At 28.8% G+C, this 19598-nt stretch overlaps 2 protein-coding genes across 2 annotated transcripts; one reads left to right on the top strand and one right to left on the bottom strand.

The window, feature by feature from the left end:
* Positions 1–1264, top strand: LOC125878400 (uncharacterized). The gene is made up of 3 exons (XM_049559647.1): positions 1–144; positions 330–467; positions 919–1264. Exons 1-3 carry the CDS (start codon positions 110–112, stop codon positions 1136–1138), a joined length of 393 nt encoding a protein of 130 aa, XP_049415604.1. The 5' UTR covers positions 1–109; the 3' UTR covers positions 1139–1264.
* A 16998-nt stretch (positions 1265–18262) lies between these two features.
* LOC125878397 (uncharacterized) lies at positions 18263–19298 on the bottom strand. Its single transcript, XM_049559642.1, has one exon. It carries the CDS (start codon positions 19242–19244, stop codon positions 18516–18518), a length of 729 nt encoding a protein of 242 aa, XP_049415599.1. The 5' UTR covers positions 19245–19298; the 3' UTR covers positions 18263–18515.
* Between the last annotated feature and the right edge of the window lie 300 nt (positions 19299–19598).

The following is a 19598-nucleotide window of genomic DNA, read 5'->3' as shown; positions in this document are numbered from 1 at the left end:
TAGTAGCCACATCTATAAAGCAGCTAATCAGATATATATGAGTCATGACTTGTAGTAACAAATTTCAGGATAATTAGCAAGACGAAAAATAATTAATTTACAGACAAGAATGGAGGCTTTTAGCTCAAGCCAGCAATCACTCAGGTTAACAAATAGATTCTAATTTCCATCTGATATTTATATTGATCTGAAAATTTTGAAAAAGGAGTATATACGAAGATGAAATCTTAACAGCTCAGTTTGTTGACTATCTGAACTTTGAACTATGACCTTGTTTATAAGGATTTCGATTTCCCACCTCGTAACCTCCTTTTCCTACCCCTATGTAGATGTTGTGAAAGAGTGGAAGATGGGAAAGTAGAGTGCAAGTGTGCAGAAGGATGGTCTTGCTCTGTCACTGAAACAGAGAGTTCCAAGGCTGGCAAGCCCTTTTGCCAATGTTCCAGCGGCATCACTTGTACCCGCCTGTATGCACTCTAAAATTTCATTATACTCAAACAATTATATAGTGAATATACACATATTATACATTGATTATACACAATCACACACATATTATATGTCAGTTCGCACTCTATTTTCCAGGTTATCATATCAAGCATGATACGAATAGTCATTACATGTTATTATGTATGTCAATTTACACATCAAAAATGATTTTTAGCGGTAATTAATTAACAGCAATAGCTTAATTGCCACTCAATATGTATTTTTAACGGCAATTATCACTCTGTGTATGTCCCTAAAGCCTTTAGCGACACTGGATCTAATGACACTTAACTGATGTCTGCCGGTAAAGACTTTAACACTCTTTATTAATGTGTCTATTTATTGTCGCTAAAAGTTGTTTTTGTTGTAGTGTTAAACCATATAGTATAAAAATTGATTCATTTACACATTTGTAATTTGTTAAAAAAGGGAAGAATCTGATCCAGAGGCACAGAAAGCACTAGAAGGGTCAGATGGTTGCAAGGTGAAGTGCAAGACAGATGCAGGATATACTTGTAAAATTAGCAAAGCAGGGGAAGTTATAGCTGAATGTGGAGAAGGTTGCATTTGCATAGTTGATGAAACTGGCAATGTTAAATGCATAACCAAAGCAACAGAAACTTCATGCTGTGCCTCTGGTTGTAACTAATAATAATTAAGAGTGATGTTGGATTTGTGGCTTTAGTTTGTTTGTATTGAAGCCTTTGAGTATGTTTCTGTGTTTTCAGTTTGGCTTATCAAATAAAAATATGAATGTCTGTTTGTTTTAATGAGATTTACTTTTGACTCTTTCAGTAAGTTGCAATTTTGTTAACTGTTATTAGGTTAATGTGATCTACAACAATATGTATCAGTCTATGTTGTGTCTAATTTGGAAATAGTTGTGACTTGTGACAATCTGTTAGATGAGAACAACCAAAGCGAAAAAAGTTACCTAAATATTTATGAAAAATACATCTTCACTGTTTTTTCTTTTGCTTTGAAATTTGACGTACTGCAAAAGCGAATTGTTTCGAGAAAATTATATATCAAAGAACTCGAATCATGAAAAAGATTTCATATCTAAAATTTAGGACTCTTTTCGAGGTGATTTCGAGTTAATTGAGATTGAATAGTCAATGTATACTTCATGTATTTTTTATTTTTTTTTATTGTAATGTATACTTCATGTATAGTTATGTTATATTTAGTTTTTTTGAGTGTATCATAATGTATAGTCAGTATATACTTTCTATGACCTTTGTCAATCTTAAGTGTATACTCACACACTTCAACATAGTATCAGAGAAGACAGAGGTCTTGAAATCGAATTTTACCGCCACCCATATCAAAAAAGAATTTTCATGTGCTTGACCCATGAAAAAAATCAGGTAGCATGTGAGGGGGCATGTTAAAAGTATAATTAAATAATAAAAGTGTATTCTATCTAACAACTTAAACTTTTAAATGTTATGATTACACATTTCAACAAATAAAACATGGCTATATTTTGTTGTAAACTAATTATTTTATTGTGTATATTTAAAACTATCCCAATAAAATATTGGAGCTAACGATTTAGAATATAACATGGAGTTTTTTATTGGACTTCCACACACAATTGTATTTTGGATTTAGTTCTAAGTTGGACAATTCAGTTTGGGCCATAAAAGTAAGGAGTGACTAGTTACACAATTCTATTTGGTTTTCGTTGTAATCTTCATTCTTAAATCACCGAGTCCCAAATTTTCCTTGCTTCTTGTTTTGATAAAAATAAAAACAATACACATCTAACAACTCATTAGAAAGAGTACTTTTTATAGTATGTGTACATAAACTTTATTTGCATAAATCTATTGATCTAGTTGAGTATAAGAGATTCATAAAATCGTTAATGCAAATGCCACAACATGTGTGTAAAGAGTATTGAAAATATAATTAACTAATAAAATTGTGTTTTCTCTGATAGTTTAAGCTTTTAGATGAGAAGGTCACACACTTTAACTAAGAGCACCTAAGATAGACAAACTCAGAATACTTCAAGTGCCCCAATATTACCTTAGCTCAAATATGAGCTGAGAAAAAAAAATATAGCTAGATTCGAACTCAAGTTTTGAGTGTAGTTTCTCTAACTTATTATACCAGTACAATTGCACTCTTTTGCTCCTTATGGATACATTATTAATTATATCTTAATTTCTAACAATTTCTCAAAAGAGATATACATATATACAATTGTAACACCAGGAAAGTCCAATAAGCTTTTCTAGTTCAATTAGGAGAACAAAAAAAAAGAATAATTTAGTAGTGGAAGTGAAAAAGAAAAGTTATTTAATGAGTAACATTTTCTTTTGAGATCCCCTTTTATTTTGTAACATGAATTGAGTGGCGTATAAGAAACATCTTGTTATATTTTGTGATTTTGTGAGCTAATAATGCAGAGTTTGAACTATACATTGCCTGTAACAGGTCCAATTCTAATTGGATCTAAAATATTTGAGCTAATGATTAGAGTAGAATTAAAATGGAGTTTTCTTAATGGACTTTAATACATAATTCAATTTGGATTGTGATAGTTCTAAGTTGGACAATTCAATTTGGGCCGTGGAGGTCAAGAGTGACAAGTTCCATCTGATTGAAATAACCTAGGACAATTCATATAACAAGAATATTATTTATTATATACTAAATGACATTAGTTAAATGATAAAACATCAAACACACTTAATTTATTTTGATTTTATTCACACGTCAAATTTTAATTATTGTGAAAAATAGCTAAATGAATCTATTTCAGTTTAATTTGATCAAACAATAAAAAAGATACACCCCTATACAAGATTTGAAGCAGTGTTTTAAAAGACTCTGTCGGGACTCACCTTGAGGCTCTAGAAAAATGTCCCAAGACTCAAGTGTGGGACTTAGTTCTATAAGACTTACTCCCTAAGCGTCCGATTATACGCCTTAAGCACGCCCAACGCCTGGGGCACACCTAATAGATCTTACACAAATTATGTGTTAAAATCTTTAGTTAACATTGTTGACCTTTATAATTCTTGAATAAATGAATGATACTTAATAATTTTTTTAATCTATAAAGATAAGAAGATTGAGAGTAACTCAAATAATAAATTGTAGTATCACATCTTTACTATTCGACAACATTTTGAAGGTGATTATATATTACGTAACATTTCTTTTAAAAATACATAGCGAAATTTTACGTTTTCACTTATTATTGGTCTTCATGGTTTTGTCATATGTCTCAAAATTATTACTATTTTATTTAGCTATTTGAAAGTAATTTTATTCATAATGGAGTGATTTTTTATTATAATAATATTAAGTTTTATTGATTATTTTCTTTTGGAGGGGTAAATAGTATAGTATGATAAAAAAAATATTTTTAGAAATAATGATTTTTTTATTATTAGAAAGTTAAGATATTAGATTATTTATACATGTATAATCACGTTAGAAGTTTTATTTTCTATGAGTTTCCTTAATTATGTTTGTAATTATTCAAGGAAAAATCACACCACACATTTATTTAAGAGTTAATATTACAACTTTTAGATCTACTTTTTTTATATTACTACTTATAGCATTTTAATTACAAGTATTAACACATTAGTTTTAATTTATAAATTAATTAATTATATATTATATATTATTTTGATGTTATATAATTAATAGGTGAGAGAAATAATATTAATGAGAAAGAATCAATTTGTAATTATCTATTACACCTTTTAAGGAATTTTTTAACTTATCACATGTCAACCCACACCCCACCCTCACGTTACTCTCAAAATATATTTTTCATAAATATACTAATTTATAATTGACAAGATAAATCTTTCCCTTGATATTCTCCTAATTAGTTGATTCTTATTTTGATTATTTTATTATTTCCCAAGATAAATATTAATTACTATTCAAATACTTTTTGTTTATAAATGACTATTGGGGCCTTTAATTTAAAAATAAAATAAAGTTTATCACCGTATATTGTAACATGTAATTTTCTCTCTCTTTAATCTATCTTTTGATGTTTCTTTTATTTTAAATTTTGAATATTGTTTTTTATTTTTTTTAATCTGATTTTTTTAGAATTAAGAATTCTATATTTTGAAAAGTTGATTTCATTTTATATTTTAATTAATCAGAAACTTATATAGAACTTGTATTAATTATTGCAGTTTAGACTTTTAACTACATGTTTTGATTTTTGGGTGATGTATATTTCTTTTGCTACAATTTCTGACAACAATATATAATATGCATTGTTTTACAGTCAGATTTATTCTTCCCAAATTTATACCCGTTGGATACTAATTTCATACATTTTTATTTTCTGCCTTTGTTCTAAAACTTCAAGTTGGATACCAAGTGTATATAAATTGGATACAATATCAACTTCTTTTAGATTGTCTAATTTGGTTGAAATATCAGTTACATTTTGTTTTGTTTTTTTTTCATTTTCAAGTGGGATATTTGTGGGATACCAATTGAATACAACATTAATTTATTTAGATTGTCTAATTTGGTTGAAATCTCAACTACATGTTAGTTTTTGCAATTTTCCAATGAGATATCAATTCGATACTAAATTTATACAAATTGGATACAATATTAACTAGTTTTACGTTGGGTATTTCAGTTGAAATCTCAATTATATGTTGTCTTTTTTCAATTTAACCACTGGGACGTTAGTTGGATACCAAATGTATACCAATTCCATACTAAGATTTGACTTAATTTTTCCAGTCAATATCAATCGCATACCAACATTACCTATTTTTTGAGTATAAATTTGAAAAACACTGAATACACAAATGATTAACTAGCACACATAATAAATATTCTGAAATTATAATTCATTAACTTAAAAGACAAAATAAATCAAAATATGAGTTTACCACAAGAAAATAATCAAATCAAAATTAAAATAAATTATGTCTTTTTTCATAAGAGTAATTTGAACATGTCTTCTTGTTGTGTTCCTCCCGACGACATGTACTGCACGTAATCTTAGACCTCTTGAATTTCACATCAGCAAACAATTTACAGCGTTCAAGTTATGGTCTCCCTACATTTCTTTTTGAACCAGGTGACAATAATTTATGCTCCGACACTTTTTGAATTGCATATTTTCCTGTTTCATCATAAATTATTGTGTTAGTATTACATCATATAAAAGTACAAATAACTTTTATACATATGTTGTATCAGTATACAAATTTCATACCATTTTTATGCACACAAAATTCATACAAAAGTAAAAATACATATGTTATTTTTAAATAATTTCATATGTTATTACAGAATATAAAAGTAAAAACACTTATGTTATATCAGTATACAAATTTCATACAATTCTTATTCACACAGTTCTTACCTATTTCATGCCAAAAGTTATTAATTATTCATACCAGGATCATGCCACTAGAATACCAAAATAATTTTAGCTTAGAAATATTAATTGTCATTTCTTTAATAAATAGTATACCAAATTCATTACATTGTTATACTCAAAATTCATTACAATATAATGCCAAAAAAAAATACATCAATCAATCTAGAAATTGTACAAAAAAATATTATCGATTGTCATACATGTCTGCAGTATTAGTATTCCAATTCCAAAGAAAAAATTATCTATTTTTTTTAACCAGAAATATACCAAAAATTAAAAAATGGCTTAGACAAATAGTGAACTAATTCAATGTTCACACCAAAATATAACATTATATATATTTTTTAAAAAGGCCATAATTCAAATTATTATACATAACAAAAAATCTGAAATTAGTATACAAATTTCATACAATTATTATGCACCCTTTTCATACCTATTTTAGCCAAAATTATACCTATTTCATGCCATAAGTTGTCACTTTTTCACAGCAGAATCATGCCACTATAATATCAAAATAATACCACTTCTAACTATTAATTGTCATTTATTAGACAAATAGTATACAAAATTCATTCAAATATAATTCTAAAATCGTACCAACATGGTATAACCAATATACCAAATTCAAATAAATTTTATGTAATTTTTTAACCAGAAACATACAAAAAAATGAATGTTCAAACCAAAATCTATATCAATTTCAAACAAATTTTATGTAATTTCAAAAGTGAATATTCATACCAAAAACGCCATAATTAAAATGGAAAAGGGTCAAAATTGCCCCTGAACTATGTGAAATAAACCACTTATACCCTTCATTACATTTTGAGATAAAAAATGCCCCTATTGTTATTCTAAGAGACCACAAATATCCTCAAGAGTTAACACCCCAAATTTTATTGACGTGGCAAGCCACGTGGGACTAATCCTTCCACCTAACGTTGCCAACTAGGATTCACTACAAAAGAACTAGACCTTTAGCGGCAACAACAGTCGCCACAAAAGCACAAGAAATCGTCACTAAAAGTTTTTAACATTAAATTCTAATTTTGTGTTTTTTTTTTCTTCATTGTTTTTAAAAAACAAAAAATGATATCGATTAAGTAGGAGTTTGAAGACACTGTATGTTTTATTTTTATGTCATATGTAAATGTATAAAATGTACAATGATGCATTATATAGTAGGAGATTTGAATCGAGAAGTAATTTTGATGATTTTTCGTAATAATATTGTATGTTTTTAATATTGATATTGCAAGTTATTTATTTTAGAAAATTAGGTTGCAATAGAAAATTAATTATCATATTTTAATTGTTGAAAAAATAGGTTTTACTAGCGAATGGTTGTTGGAGCGTTAGTCGCCACTAAAAATCACTCATAACCTTTAGTGGCAATATTTTGGGAATTTGTGGCGACAAAGGACAAGTTCTTTTGTAGTAAATCTTAGTTGGCAACGCTTAGGTGGAGGGATTAGTCCCATGTGGCTTGCCACGTCACTAAAAATTTGGGGTGTTAACTCTTGAGGGTATTTGTGGTCTCCTGGAATAACGACGGGGGTATTTTTTATCCCAAAATGTAATGGAGGGTATAAGTGGTCTATTTCGCATAGTTCAGGGGCAATTTTGACCCTTTTCCGTAATTAAATTATTATACACAAACAAAATCTGAATATTTCTTTTTCCAAGATCACTGTTCATATTTTTTTAAAACATTTGGTTTGTATTACAATACAAATAAAAAATCGCAAAGAACACTAACCTGAAGGATCCCATCTATCACCATGCTTTATTAATACTAATAAGAAGTTGTCCATTACAAAAAAAAAACAAAGATTAAATAAAAACGAATATGAATTAGATGAGAGTGGCAGTTACAGAGAAAATATTACGAAGAGAGAGAAACCTTCCAACAAAAGAAAAGAAATATGTTTGAACGGATTTTAACTGCTTTGATCTAAACAAGGAAAACAAATATTCTTTTTTTTTTGAATTAATTTTAACTGATTGAATAAAAAAGGAAAACTAATATTCCTATTTTGTTTTGAATCCCCTAAATTTATGGCATTATTAATTATCCTTAATGTATTCAAATTAATGACATATCCATTTTTTCATTTTTATTTTTATTTAAAAAAAACGTTTTTTACTATTATTTTAAAAATCTTTTTTTTAAAAAAATAAAATGTTAGAAACTGAAATTTTTTATTGTTACAAAAAAGTTTATTATACTGTCATAACTTGAAAATATTAGTCTTATAAATATGTCATTTATAAAATTTTCACTTATTTCAAACTATTGATGTATTTTTATAATTTTATGTTATTATATTATTATTTATATTGTAAATTGCAAATTTAAAGATTCATAAGGCTTACGCTTCATGTCTCGAGGCTTACGTCTTGCCCTATACTAAGTAAAACACCCCGCTTCACGCCCCCACCTTTTAAAACATTGATTTGAACTAAGAGTGCTTTCTCATCACGATAAATATATATACGACCATAAAGATCTTATTTTGATCACTCATTGGTAATTGTTGACACTTCTTGATTGAGCATTCTGGTCCCTCATCATGTGATGATCACCAATCTATACACAAGTGACTTTTCGAATGTCTAGTTTATTTTTCGAGATAAGCTACTCTAACTAGGACAAACTTATACGTACATATCAACACAAAATATCATTGCCCTTTGGTTACGTTCAACGACAAAGGGCCCATATAATCCATCTACCATAAAATATTAACCCTTCCATCTCTCCTACATTTACTTCTAATAGTAATAATTGATGAGCGGTGATCCACATAAGTGTCCCGTGCAATGCTAAAATAAGTGCGCGGTCATATCAGATTATATAAATTAGAAATGATCACATTTTGTAGAACGTGCAAGCAACACTTGAGGATATAAAATGCGAGAAAGTTGTCTGAGATGGTTTGGACATGCTTGACGTGGACTTATAGATGCAAGAAACTATAATAAGTAAAGGTGTTAAAAAGGAACAAGGTAGAACTAAAATTACATGAAAGAAAGTGATCTTAAAAGATCTTGAAATATTTGGTATCATCAATACAGACTTAACTAAATATAAGACGACAAAAAAATCCATATAAGTGATAGCTACTAGCTAGTTGAGAATAGGTTTTAATCTCGTATCAAAACTATTATTAATATATATCTTAAATATAATTTTTCATATAATTGATCTCAACTTATTTAGATTGAGACGTCTGTAATAATTGTTTTTTTAGGGAAAAAACTAAAGGAGCAAGCGTGTGCGTATGTGTACTACTGTCACAGACTAGTGGTACCAAAGTGAAGGGAACGTGTACATTCACACAACCCAAGAAATGGAATAAAGATGGGGTGAGAGATTCAATGAAAAGAAGGTATGTGAAAAAGGAATGACAAAAACAAAAGGCTGAGATTGAAAAGGAAGTAGAGTGTTGTTCAAACTGGTCTGCTTCATAACATAACAACAATTCAGTAAAAGCCAACTTCACGTGTACGGTCGGGACACTGCACAAAGACAATTCAGCCGTTTTTTCAACGATATTGATTCAAAATTTAAATTTTTTTGTAATTTTTGTTGATTGTATTTATTTAGTTAATATTTTTAATATGCGTGTTCTGAATTTGAATCAAAACTAATGAATTTATAAATTGATCTGAATTTGAATCAAAACTAATGAATTTATAGATTGATGCAGTCTTAACTTGCCCTAACCAATTGGATCTACGTAGTTTACACTGTTGTGGCTTTCTTTCGTATCCACCATACAAGTTATAGATAATGTATGAAACTATCCACTTTTATCAGCATCATTTGATATTTTTGGGACTACGATTGGGGATTATATATGTTCAAAGAAAAAGTTGAGAGTTTGATTCTAATGGCATAAGTTTGAATTTTGATGATTCGAAAATTGGTTGCTCAATTGAAATAATTTCCATTATGTACATATAGGAACTTAGCTATAATTCATTCATCACTTTCCCATGAATCTGATCGTAGCTTTGCTAGAAGCGACGAGAAGGGTATTTGAGAAGACCGGAGATAGTTATGAACTAACTAAATGACTAGATTCTTTCGAAACACTAGCCAAACTAATTATTGGATGATATACGACACCATTTCCATAACCACATTCTGATATTTTTGTAGTAATAGAGAAAAAAATTTCGCAAACAGAAGAATTTTTTTTTTTTGCATAAAATTATATTATTTTGTTCTCCTTAACTCCATTCAAACAGAAGAAATTAATTATTTTCATAAACACTCATATTATTTATCTGTTTGCACTCTCCTTCAAATCTTTGATTAGTTAGAGTAATAGTCTGTCAAAAATATGAATCAATAGTCGAAAAGTGCTAAACAAAGTAAATTACTAATTCTTTTTTTATTTCTTGTTAAATTTTTAAGCAATACAACAAACATATTAAAGTAAAATATACCAAGTAATCCACTTCTTGAATCAAATAATATGATTATAACTCTTATTTTTATTTAAAGTTTGTCAACTTATATTTAGAATTATGTTAACAATTCATATAGTAATTGCTTGTTGAATTGATAAAATTTTATGTAAAGCTAATAAAATTTGTAAAAAAAATGTGTTTGAAGAAATCATCTATAAAGAAATTTTAAGTAAAAATGTACACCTAAAAGTTAGAAAAATAATTTTTAAATAAATACATATAAAGTTTGTTTAGATTTTAGGTCTCTAATTGAATTTTCACTTTAAGCCGTCAATTACTTTGAGTGGCCCCTGACAAGGGCCAGACAATATGAAACGGAGGGAGTACAATATATTTTATATATATATATATATATATATATATATATATATAACAGTTTTGTTCTGTTTAATTTCTTAAAACCTATAAGTGTCAGCATAGTATTATATCTTTGTAATTATTCAGTGCATCTAAATAATCAACGTCTTTGATTAATTAATTTTGTTTAATTCTTTTAACAGTCCATGTGTTTCCATGTCAGAAACAGATCAGAGACTTGAAAACATTATGAATCTGTCAAGCAATGTGTGAGTCTTATAAGACATAACTAATTATAAGTAAATGCTTGCACTAAGCTCCAAGAATTAATTAAGAATGAAAAATCAACCTCACGTAATTAAATAAGACTTTTATGTGATCCCCTTTATTTTTCCTTTGGTATAAGAAGATACATTGCTACTATGATTAAGATAGTACATATTTTGGAGCAGGTTTCACAGCTCATTATCAACATATGGGGTTGTTAACAACTAGTCACTCCTAACTAGTCCTGTATGTATCTATATATGACTTGCAATTAATTTTGCTTATTGTCTTTGGCTGTTTCCTCAAAAAAGTTTGTGGTTTAATTCACTTGTAAATTGTGACCGTTGTGGCAGAGTCAGAATTTTCATTAAGGGGTTTATAATTCGGATAAGTCAACGCATAAAAAGAAAATGTACGTAGTGAGTTCAACACCTATTATATATAGACAAAAAATGAATTTTAATAATGTAAATTTTTCATTGAGATAATTCAAATGAATCCCTCGATCCTACCTGGCTCCGCCCAATTATGGGACAGATATGTATCAACCTCCAATTTGAAGAATCGATCGAAGTGTCACTTTTAATACATACTATGGGCTTAAATGGTTGGGGTTCTTGTTTAGTTACATCATGTTTGAGTTTCATTTTAGTAATAGTTGGTAGGGTTCAGTCAGAGTTTGCAAGTATATACATTTTGACTCTATAAATAATGTTTTGTGATATATTATATTATATTATATTTAGTGATCACAATATAATGTTCCTTGCCGACTATCTGTGGACAATTCTCTATCAACCATTTTATTTCCTTGTTTTATTTCATATGTCGCTATTTATTTATTTATTCCAAACAAGATACAAATCTATATTAAAAAATAACTTAAATTTAAACCTTTTTTTTTATTCAAAGAGATTAAAAGCCACCACAAAGGAAGAAAATGATGCAAGAAATTTAAATACCAAAGAAATTCAGTCAAAACCAGGGTTCAATATTCTCTCTTTTGATGTTTACAACCTCACTTTGTCCAACAATACTAGTCTACTATTGTCTATTGACTTTACACAATTCTTAAGAAATTATAAATTAGACGGTAATTTTACTATTATCACCATTTGAATATAATAAATACAATGTCTTGAAAAATGTAATAAGGAAATGATTATAATTAATGATAAGAGTAATTAGGAACTAAGGGTAAAAGTATCCATTGATTTTATAAAATAGACAAGTATTGTTGAACATCTCAAAATAGCATAATGGACAACTATTGTTGGACATCTCAAAATAGCATAGTGGACAACTATTGTTGAATAGAGGAACTATTTAGCGTTTAAATAATACTACTCATTTCATCTCAAAATGCTGGTCATGTTTGCATTTGCACATTAATTCTTTATGAAAATAATACTTAAAGAGGGGTACTTAATTAGTTTTTGTCTTGAACTTCTAAAATGATAGTACTAAGTATTTTGAGTTGGATATTTTCTTTAACCCCTCTCTAGGAATTCCATCGTTTTTACTCCCTTGGTAACTCGAACCGGTGATCATAGGGTAATAGGATCAGAACAACGCCTTTGGTCGAGGAAAATATTTTTAGTAAGAACAACAAATATCACTACATCAAAAATGAGCTTTAGCAGTAATTAATTAGCAATTGTCGCTAAATATGTATTTTTAGCGGCAATTAGCACTCTCTGTATATATATATATGTCCCTAAAGGCTTTAATGACATTGGATCTAATGACACTTAACTAATGCCGGTAAAGACTTTAGCACTCTTTATTAATGTGTCTATTTATTGCCGCTAAAAGTTATTTTTATTGTAGTGTATGTTGAGACGTAGGAAATAATATTTCTTTAATAAGTTAAAAACATGTGGAGGAATCATTCAACTATATATCACTATCGATTACAAAACAAGCAACGCAGAATTTCATACTACGACAATATCATTGTAAATAGAGCCATTAATATGATATTTCCAACAAATATACACTTAGGAAATAGTTCAAGTTCAGTGTTCTATGATTAATTTAAACGTGAAATTCTAGAAACTTATACCTTGGACGTAAATATGAAAATGTGCCAATGTTCGATGCATTTCTTTGAACATTTTAATTAAATTATTGATCTTTCTGTTGATCCAATGGTCCTAAATCCTGTACCCAAAAAATAAAAAAATGGTCCCTAAATCTTCTATGAAGATTTTACAACCAAACAGCCAGCTTAATCACGTGATTGGGTTTATAATTTAACTATTCCAAAGATTCGGACAAAATACTATGAGGATTTGGTTTAGCAAAAACTAATACTCCAATTTCATGCTTTTGGTAAACTAAGATAATCTATACGTGTTTTTTTTTTAGGTTAGGGATCGTTTGGTATGATGTATAAATATAGATAGTCTTGAATAAAAATTTAGTATTATCTCAAGTCTTGTTTGGTTATTTATTTTGGACCAAGTCATACTAAGATTAATAATTATACTGGGGTAAGATATTAAGAAAATAACGGCGAAAGACTTTCAGAGGAAAAAAATATACACTAAACTTATTTTATTAATACCTTAAAGACATATTAATAGCTATAATTTCTAACTCAAAATAGAAAAATATACTAGTAAACTTATCAATTCATTTCAAATAACAAATAGAAAGAAACTAACTCCTAAATTGAAGCCATAAAGAACTCTAATACAAATAATTTAAATTTTTTAAAAGTTAGCTACTCAAAAAATGAATTTACTTAAAAGAAATCTTTTAAAGAAATTGTAGCTAGTTTTCTTGTTTTATTTTTGCAATATTCTTGGACATATCTTCAACATGGTGGAATATAAGTAAGTATCGAGATTAATTATCTTAAGATAAAATAATGAAAATGACGAAAATATTTCTAAAGTCTCTCAAACCCTTTTCTTTACTAAATAAAGTTGATGATATTCGACAAACAACTACTTAGAAATTATATTATGCATGTACTTATTTTTTAATACAACAAACCAAACAATTAATAAAGAAAATTATCGAAATTAATCAAACAACCCCTAAAATTATATTTATATCCTTCTTTTGTAAAAATATAGGTAATTATATTACTTTACAATTCAATAATCATCTTTACCGTTTTTATAGAAGAAAAATAAACTTTTGTTATTTTCATAGTTCTTATAAAAGAAATATAAAATTAAATAACAAATTTATAAACCGTTACAAAATCAATGGCCCCGCAATTTTAGCATCATAGTCGCACCAACAAAAAGAAGAACCATTTGTTATAAGATTTTATTTTGACAAGTTAGATTATAAAGCAATTATATATATAGGTAATTAACATGTGTCTTTGACTTCTCATTCTTGAGCTTTTTAATGATTACATAGGCTAAAAAGTTCATTTTGAACCATCAAACCAGGTAAAGGTAGACTGTCAAACAAACAAAAAAGGTTTATGACTATTCCAAATTAAAGTAAAAATAGTTGGTAGAACCTTAGTCAATGGGCCATAAATTTTAGCAATAAGCTTTCACATTATTATTATATTATTACTATTATGTAACAGAAATCAACTACCATGATCATGTCAAAATATTCGTCAAAAGTAGTCTTGTGAATATTATATAGTATATAATGCTACTTGATTAGCACTTAATTGATAATTTGTATCAGCCGTTAATTAGTCAAAAATTTAATCTAGCGTTCACATAGTTGCACCATTTTATGTTGAACATATACAGAGGCAACAAAGGTGGCGATTCTTTTTTATATGATATTATGTCCGATTAGTTTATATATACCTTACTTATTTATTAATTATTTATCATCACTCATTAGTACATGTACGATATATTAGATAATTTTGACCATCAAAACTTCATGACTCTTTACAATTTTAATAATTAAAAGAGCACAATCAAATACTCTATTCTAAAAATTTGCTAATTTATACTTATTTTCAATTCTCCAAAATATTTTGTCGATTATTACGTACTTCGTTGTCTCTGGGTGGCTAAATTACTTCCTCCGTCACCTGCCGCCACAGCTTTGTCCAAGTAACGCCTTTTTTAAAAAATAATAATTGAAGACAATAGAAATAATCTTTCAATGGAAGTACAGTTTTTTTTTATTTTTATAAACAAGTGCAAAAATAAAAACTTGTTTGCTACTTCCCAAGGCAGAGAAGACAAGTTGTATTACCAACATGGGTTGAGGTGCACTGGTGGGAGTGTTTCACCCTTAACTAGAGGTCTCGGGTTCTAGCCCTGGGTATGGAGAAAATCTTGTTGGGAGCGCCACCCCCGAATGGGCCCTGCAAGCGCGATCCGAATTTAGTCGAAGCTCCAATGTGAGCTCCGGACTTCGGGTGAAGAAAAAAAAAAGACAAGTTGTATTATCCAACAGCATAAACCACGGTTTAACAGGTCCAAACATATAAAAGTTCACCCATAAGCCTCTTTTAGTAGTATATGTTAAAACTAATAAAACGACTTTTCCCTATTTCAACGGGTCAAAAGTAAAAAAAAAACGCTGAAATTCACCCATTTAATATGATTAATTGTGGTGTGAAGTGGGAGGAAATATAACTTAGTAAATGAAACAAAATTGTAATTGCAAATAAAATTCGCAAGTTCCATCTTGCGAAAAATTCAGTAAATATCAATTTACATGATTATGATTTATGAACGATATTTTTATCAGGATTAAATGACAAAAAATTATGTACATTACATGATCGTTAACTTTTCACACTCGTTCTAAATTTTTCTCGCACGATTTACACCCCTCCCTTCATCCACAATATTAAACATGATTAACATTCATCCACAAAAGTATTTGGAAAAATTTACTCCAATTTGGTTTATTTAGGACAAAAGCTGCTCAAAAGAAAAAGTCACGACACAACTTGAGCTCCATTAATACAATTAAAATTTGTTAATATTGAAGTGGCTCTAGTTCAAGTAAAATATCTGAAATAATAATTATTTTTCTTAAATTGTCTTCAAAAGGGGCCTGAATTTCATTAAAAGCAACTTTTTTTGTCATAAGGCTTATAAAGATAGGAAAGGACCCCCGGCCCATTTTATTTGACATGATTTAATACCTAATCTTTGAACTGATATGCTTTGGATTTGTGTAAAAATAAAAAAGAAAACCAACACCTTGCATGTGCTTTTGTTTCAATTTGCTTTGATTTCTTACAAACAAATATGGTCACTAATAATTAGACAACAATATATAACATTCATATATACCTACTTATAATTAATTATTGTTATGTAATGACACTCAAATTTATGAGCCTATATGATTAAATTATATTTCAATCATAAGTCTACATTAACTAACCAACTACCCTAAATTATTTGATAAATTTTGTTCTGTATATATCTTGATGACTGTCTTACTTTGCACAGTCAATTTCTTTCTTTGCTATTGATAATGATCCTTAACATGTAGGACCACTATTATTATTATGGATTATATTTATAACACAGATGAGGATGACGTAACACCACAAAAAAATGCTAGGTACATAGTTATAATCATCCGCATAGTATTGTTATCTAATGTCATTGATAATATGTTTGTTTCTCTTCTCTTTTAAGCTAAAATTTGGAATCCTATTTAGTTTCTCATTTGAAAGAGTATATAAGAGTAATGCTAAATAATGTATATTCATAATACTTATTTTAATTATGCAGAGATAATAATTTCTTATACATTAATTGATTTGATGTATTAAAATAAATATGTATTGAATAATTTTTTTAAAAAATATTTATTTACAAAGATATTTTCCATAAATATGATGGAAAAAATGTATAAAAATATTTTTTTGAGAAATAGTTGAATCTTTAATCATTCTAATTTCTAATACATACATTAAATCTCCTTATATTACTAAATCCATAAATTCCATATATTATTAATAATATACTCCAAAGACACTACTAATATATAAAGCTAATACATACTTATTATTTTTAATACGCTCTATCAAACGAAGTAAAAATAGATATACTCTTGAATTATTCTCCCATATTGGCAAGGATGTAGGACCACTTGTTTCTACCTTTTGTATCCAAAGAAAAATATACCCCATAAATAACAAATATTATAAAATCGACCCCATCGAAGGTAACATGCTATTTTGGTCATAAAATAATTAACATAATATCTTGTAGCCGAAAAAACGATCCGGAATCAAATTTTTATTGCAAGATGTATGTAATTCATCTATTTCAAGATTAATGAGTTGTAAACCAGGATTGAGCCATGAAAATATTTTGTAGTTAAATAGTAAAATTTGTTATTGATTTTATTTGGTGACATAATTTTGTTAGGCGTTAGCTATTAGCAAATTATCAATAAATAGTTACTTTTAATTAATTAATTTATTTTTGTAGTGATTGGTCCATCAAAATTTATGGAAGTTAAACTGAAGCAAAAATAAAATAAAATAAATAAATGAGGAAGGAATGCTCAAAATTATATCATGTTTATGTATAGATTACATCATTCTTGAAAACGAATAGAGTGACATAACCATAAATTGATAAGACTAAATATTCACACTTTGAGTCAAAATTAGGTGAACCAAAATCGAACTCAACAGTCAATGTTTTGATCAATCGATGAAGACAGATGTATTCAATATGCGTGGTAGTAGAAAGTAATATATGTATCTCCTAAAAGTAATTAAAATTGACGTAAATTAATCTCACTATCACGACTATAAAATAAACAAATGTTTCCTACTATATCCAGAGGACCAAGCACAGGGGCGGCTCTATGCTTTATAAAATAAGGCTTACGCCTTAGGCCCCCAAATTGAGGGGGCCTCAANCGTAAATTAATCTCAATATCACGACTATAAAATAAACAAATGTTTCCTACTATATCCAGAGGGCCAAGCATATATATAAATTTGGTGTTAGAATAGAGTTATTCAATATTTATACTACATGTAATGATAAGATATTCAACGTACCAAAAACCATATNCAAATTCTTTTTTATTTATTTTTAAATTTTAGTTTCAAGCATTACGTCAAACATATTAAAATGAGGTATACCAAGTCATCAACTTTTTGAGATTCTATGGTTCTACCTGTTATCTTTATTCAATATTTGTCAACTTATTACTTATAGAAATAAAATTTGAATAAATATGTATACGAAGTTTGTTTATATTTTAGGTGTTGAATTAAAATTTCGCTTTAGGCCCCGAATTACGTTGAGCCGCCCCTGACCAAGCATATATATAAATTTGGTGTTAGAATAGAGTTATTCAATATTTATACTACATGTAATGATAAGATATTCAACGTACCAAAAACCATATACATAAAATTAGATTCAATAGAAACAAAATAAAGAAGTAGAAGACATGTACAATGGAGATTTACTCAACTTTAAAGTACATTGCAACTTCTTCTAATAATAATAAAATACATTAGTGCAATTATTTTTTCGTACTCAAAGAAATGAAACTAATTTTGTTACTATTTACTTTCTTCATACAATACTCTTTAGTAATTTGCTGAACATTTAAAAAACACTCAAAAAAAAAAAACGAAAACTCAACCTCTGTACAAAGGCGACCGTTCGTGAACCAATTTCGAAGCCTTCGATTGCCGGAAAACTTTCATTGGACTTGGAAAATGCCATCCTTTGGACTTTGCCGGCGACTTATTGCCGTCACCGGCGCCGGAAACTGACGCTATCACTACACTCATTGATCGTGATCTCTTCATCATCCTTGCAAAATCCTCAATTCTACCATCAGTAAATTCATTAATATTTTCATGATGAATATCCGCTTTCGCTTTCGGTTTCGGTTTCAATTCATCATTCTCTGAATCTCCGTATCTCCTACTCTTACTCAACTTGAAAACAGACCAAAACGACGGCGTTTTGCTCATCTTACTGTTTTTACAATTCGGCTGATTTTTTCTGTCGACGGAATTTTTGTCTCGTGATGATCGGAGGAACGGAATTCCGACGGATCTCGATCTACGGAAAGACGGTTCACTATCTATGAGATTGGAGACTCGTGCAACTGAGCAACCTCCCTCGCAACCGCTGCCACTACGACCGGACGATGAGGAAAATAGAGAAAACGAAGATGAAGAGGAGGAAGACGACGACGTGGCAGAGGCGTAGCAAGCACAGGGGCGTACGTTAGCACAGTCGGGGCAAAGAATGACGAGACGGTCCTTGAGACAAACAGGGCAAACACCGTTCCTCCGTCTCTTTGAAGGGTGTTTTGGACATTTCCATACTTCTTCTTCATCTAAGTAGACTGCCATTTTAAAGGTGCGTTTTGAATTTCTCTGTGCTTTGATAAAATTCTGTTATTTCTTCCTTCTTTTTTGCTGCTTAATATATAAAGGGAGAGACAATAACTTAACCATAGTTAGAGGGATAAAAATAACTTAACTATGGTTAGAACTTATTGGGGTATAAAACTTAACCACGGATAAGTAATCTTTTTGGCAAATGTTGGTAGACCAAACAGCGTGTTTCGTCCTATTAAATAAGATTTTAACACTAGGCACAATTGTGGGAAGTATTTACGAGAATGCCAAATTATTTAATGACAGGAGTAGTGAATAGTCATGCGTTTCACATATAAAAGATTTGACTAACATTGGTAAGTTGGT

The sequence above is a fragment of the Solanum stenotomum genome, chromosome 10 (assembly GCF_019186545.1).
Source record: "Solanum stenotomum isolate F172 chromosome 10, ASM1918654v1, whole genome shotgun sequence".
NCBI lineage: Eukaryota > Viridiplantae > Streptophyta > Magnoliopsida > Solanales > Solanaceae > Solanum > Solanum stenotomum.
The sequence above is the reverse complement of the archived record's forward strand: the minus strand, read 5'-3'. Positions and strand labels throughout refer to the sequence as shown.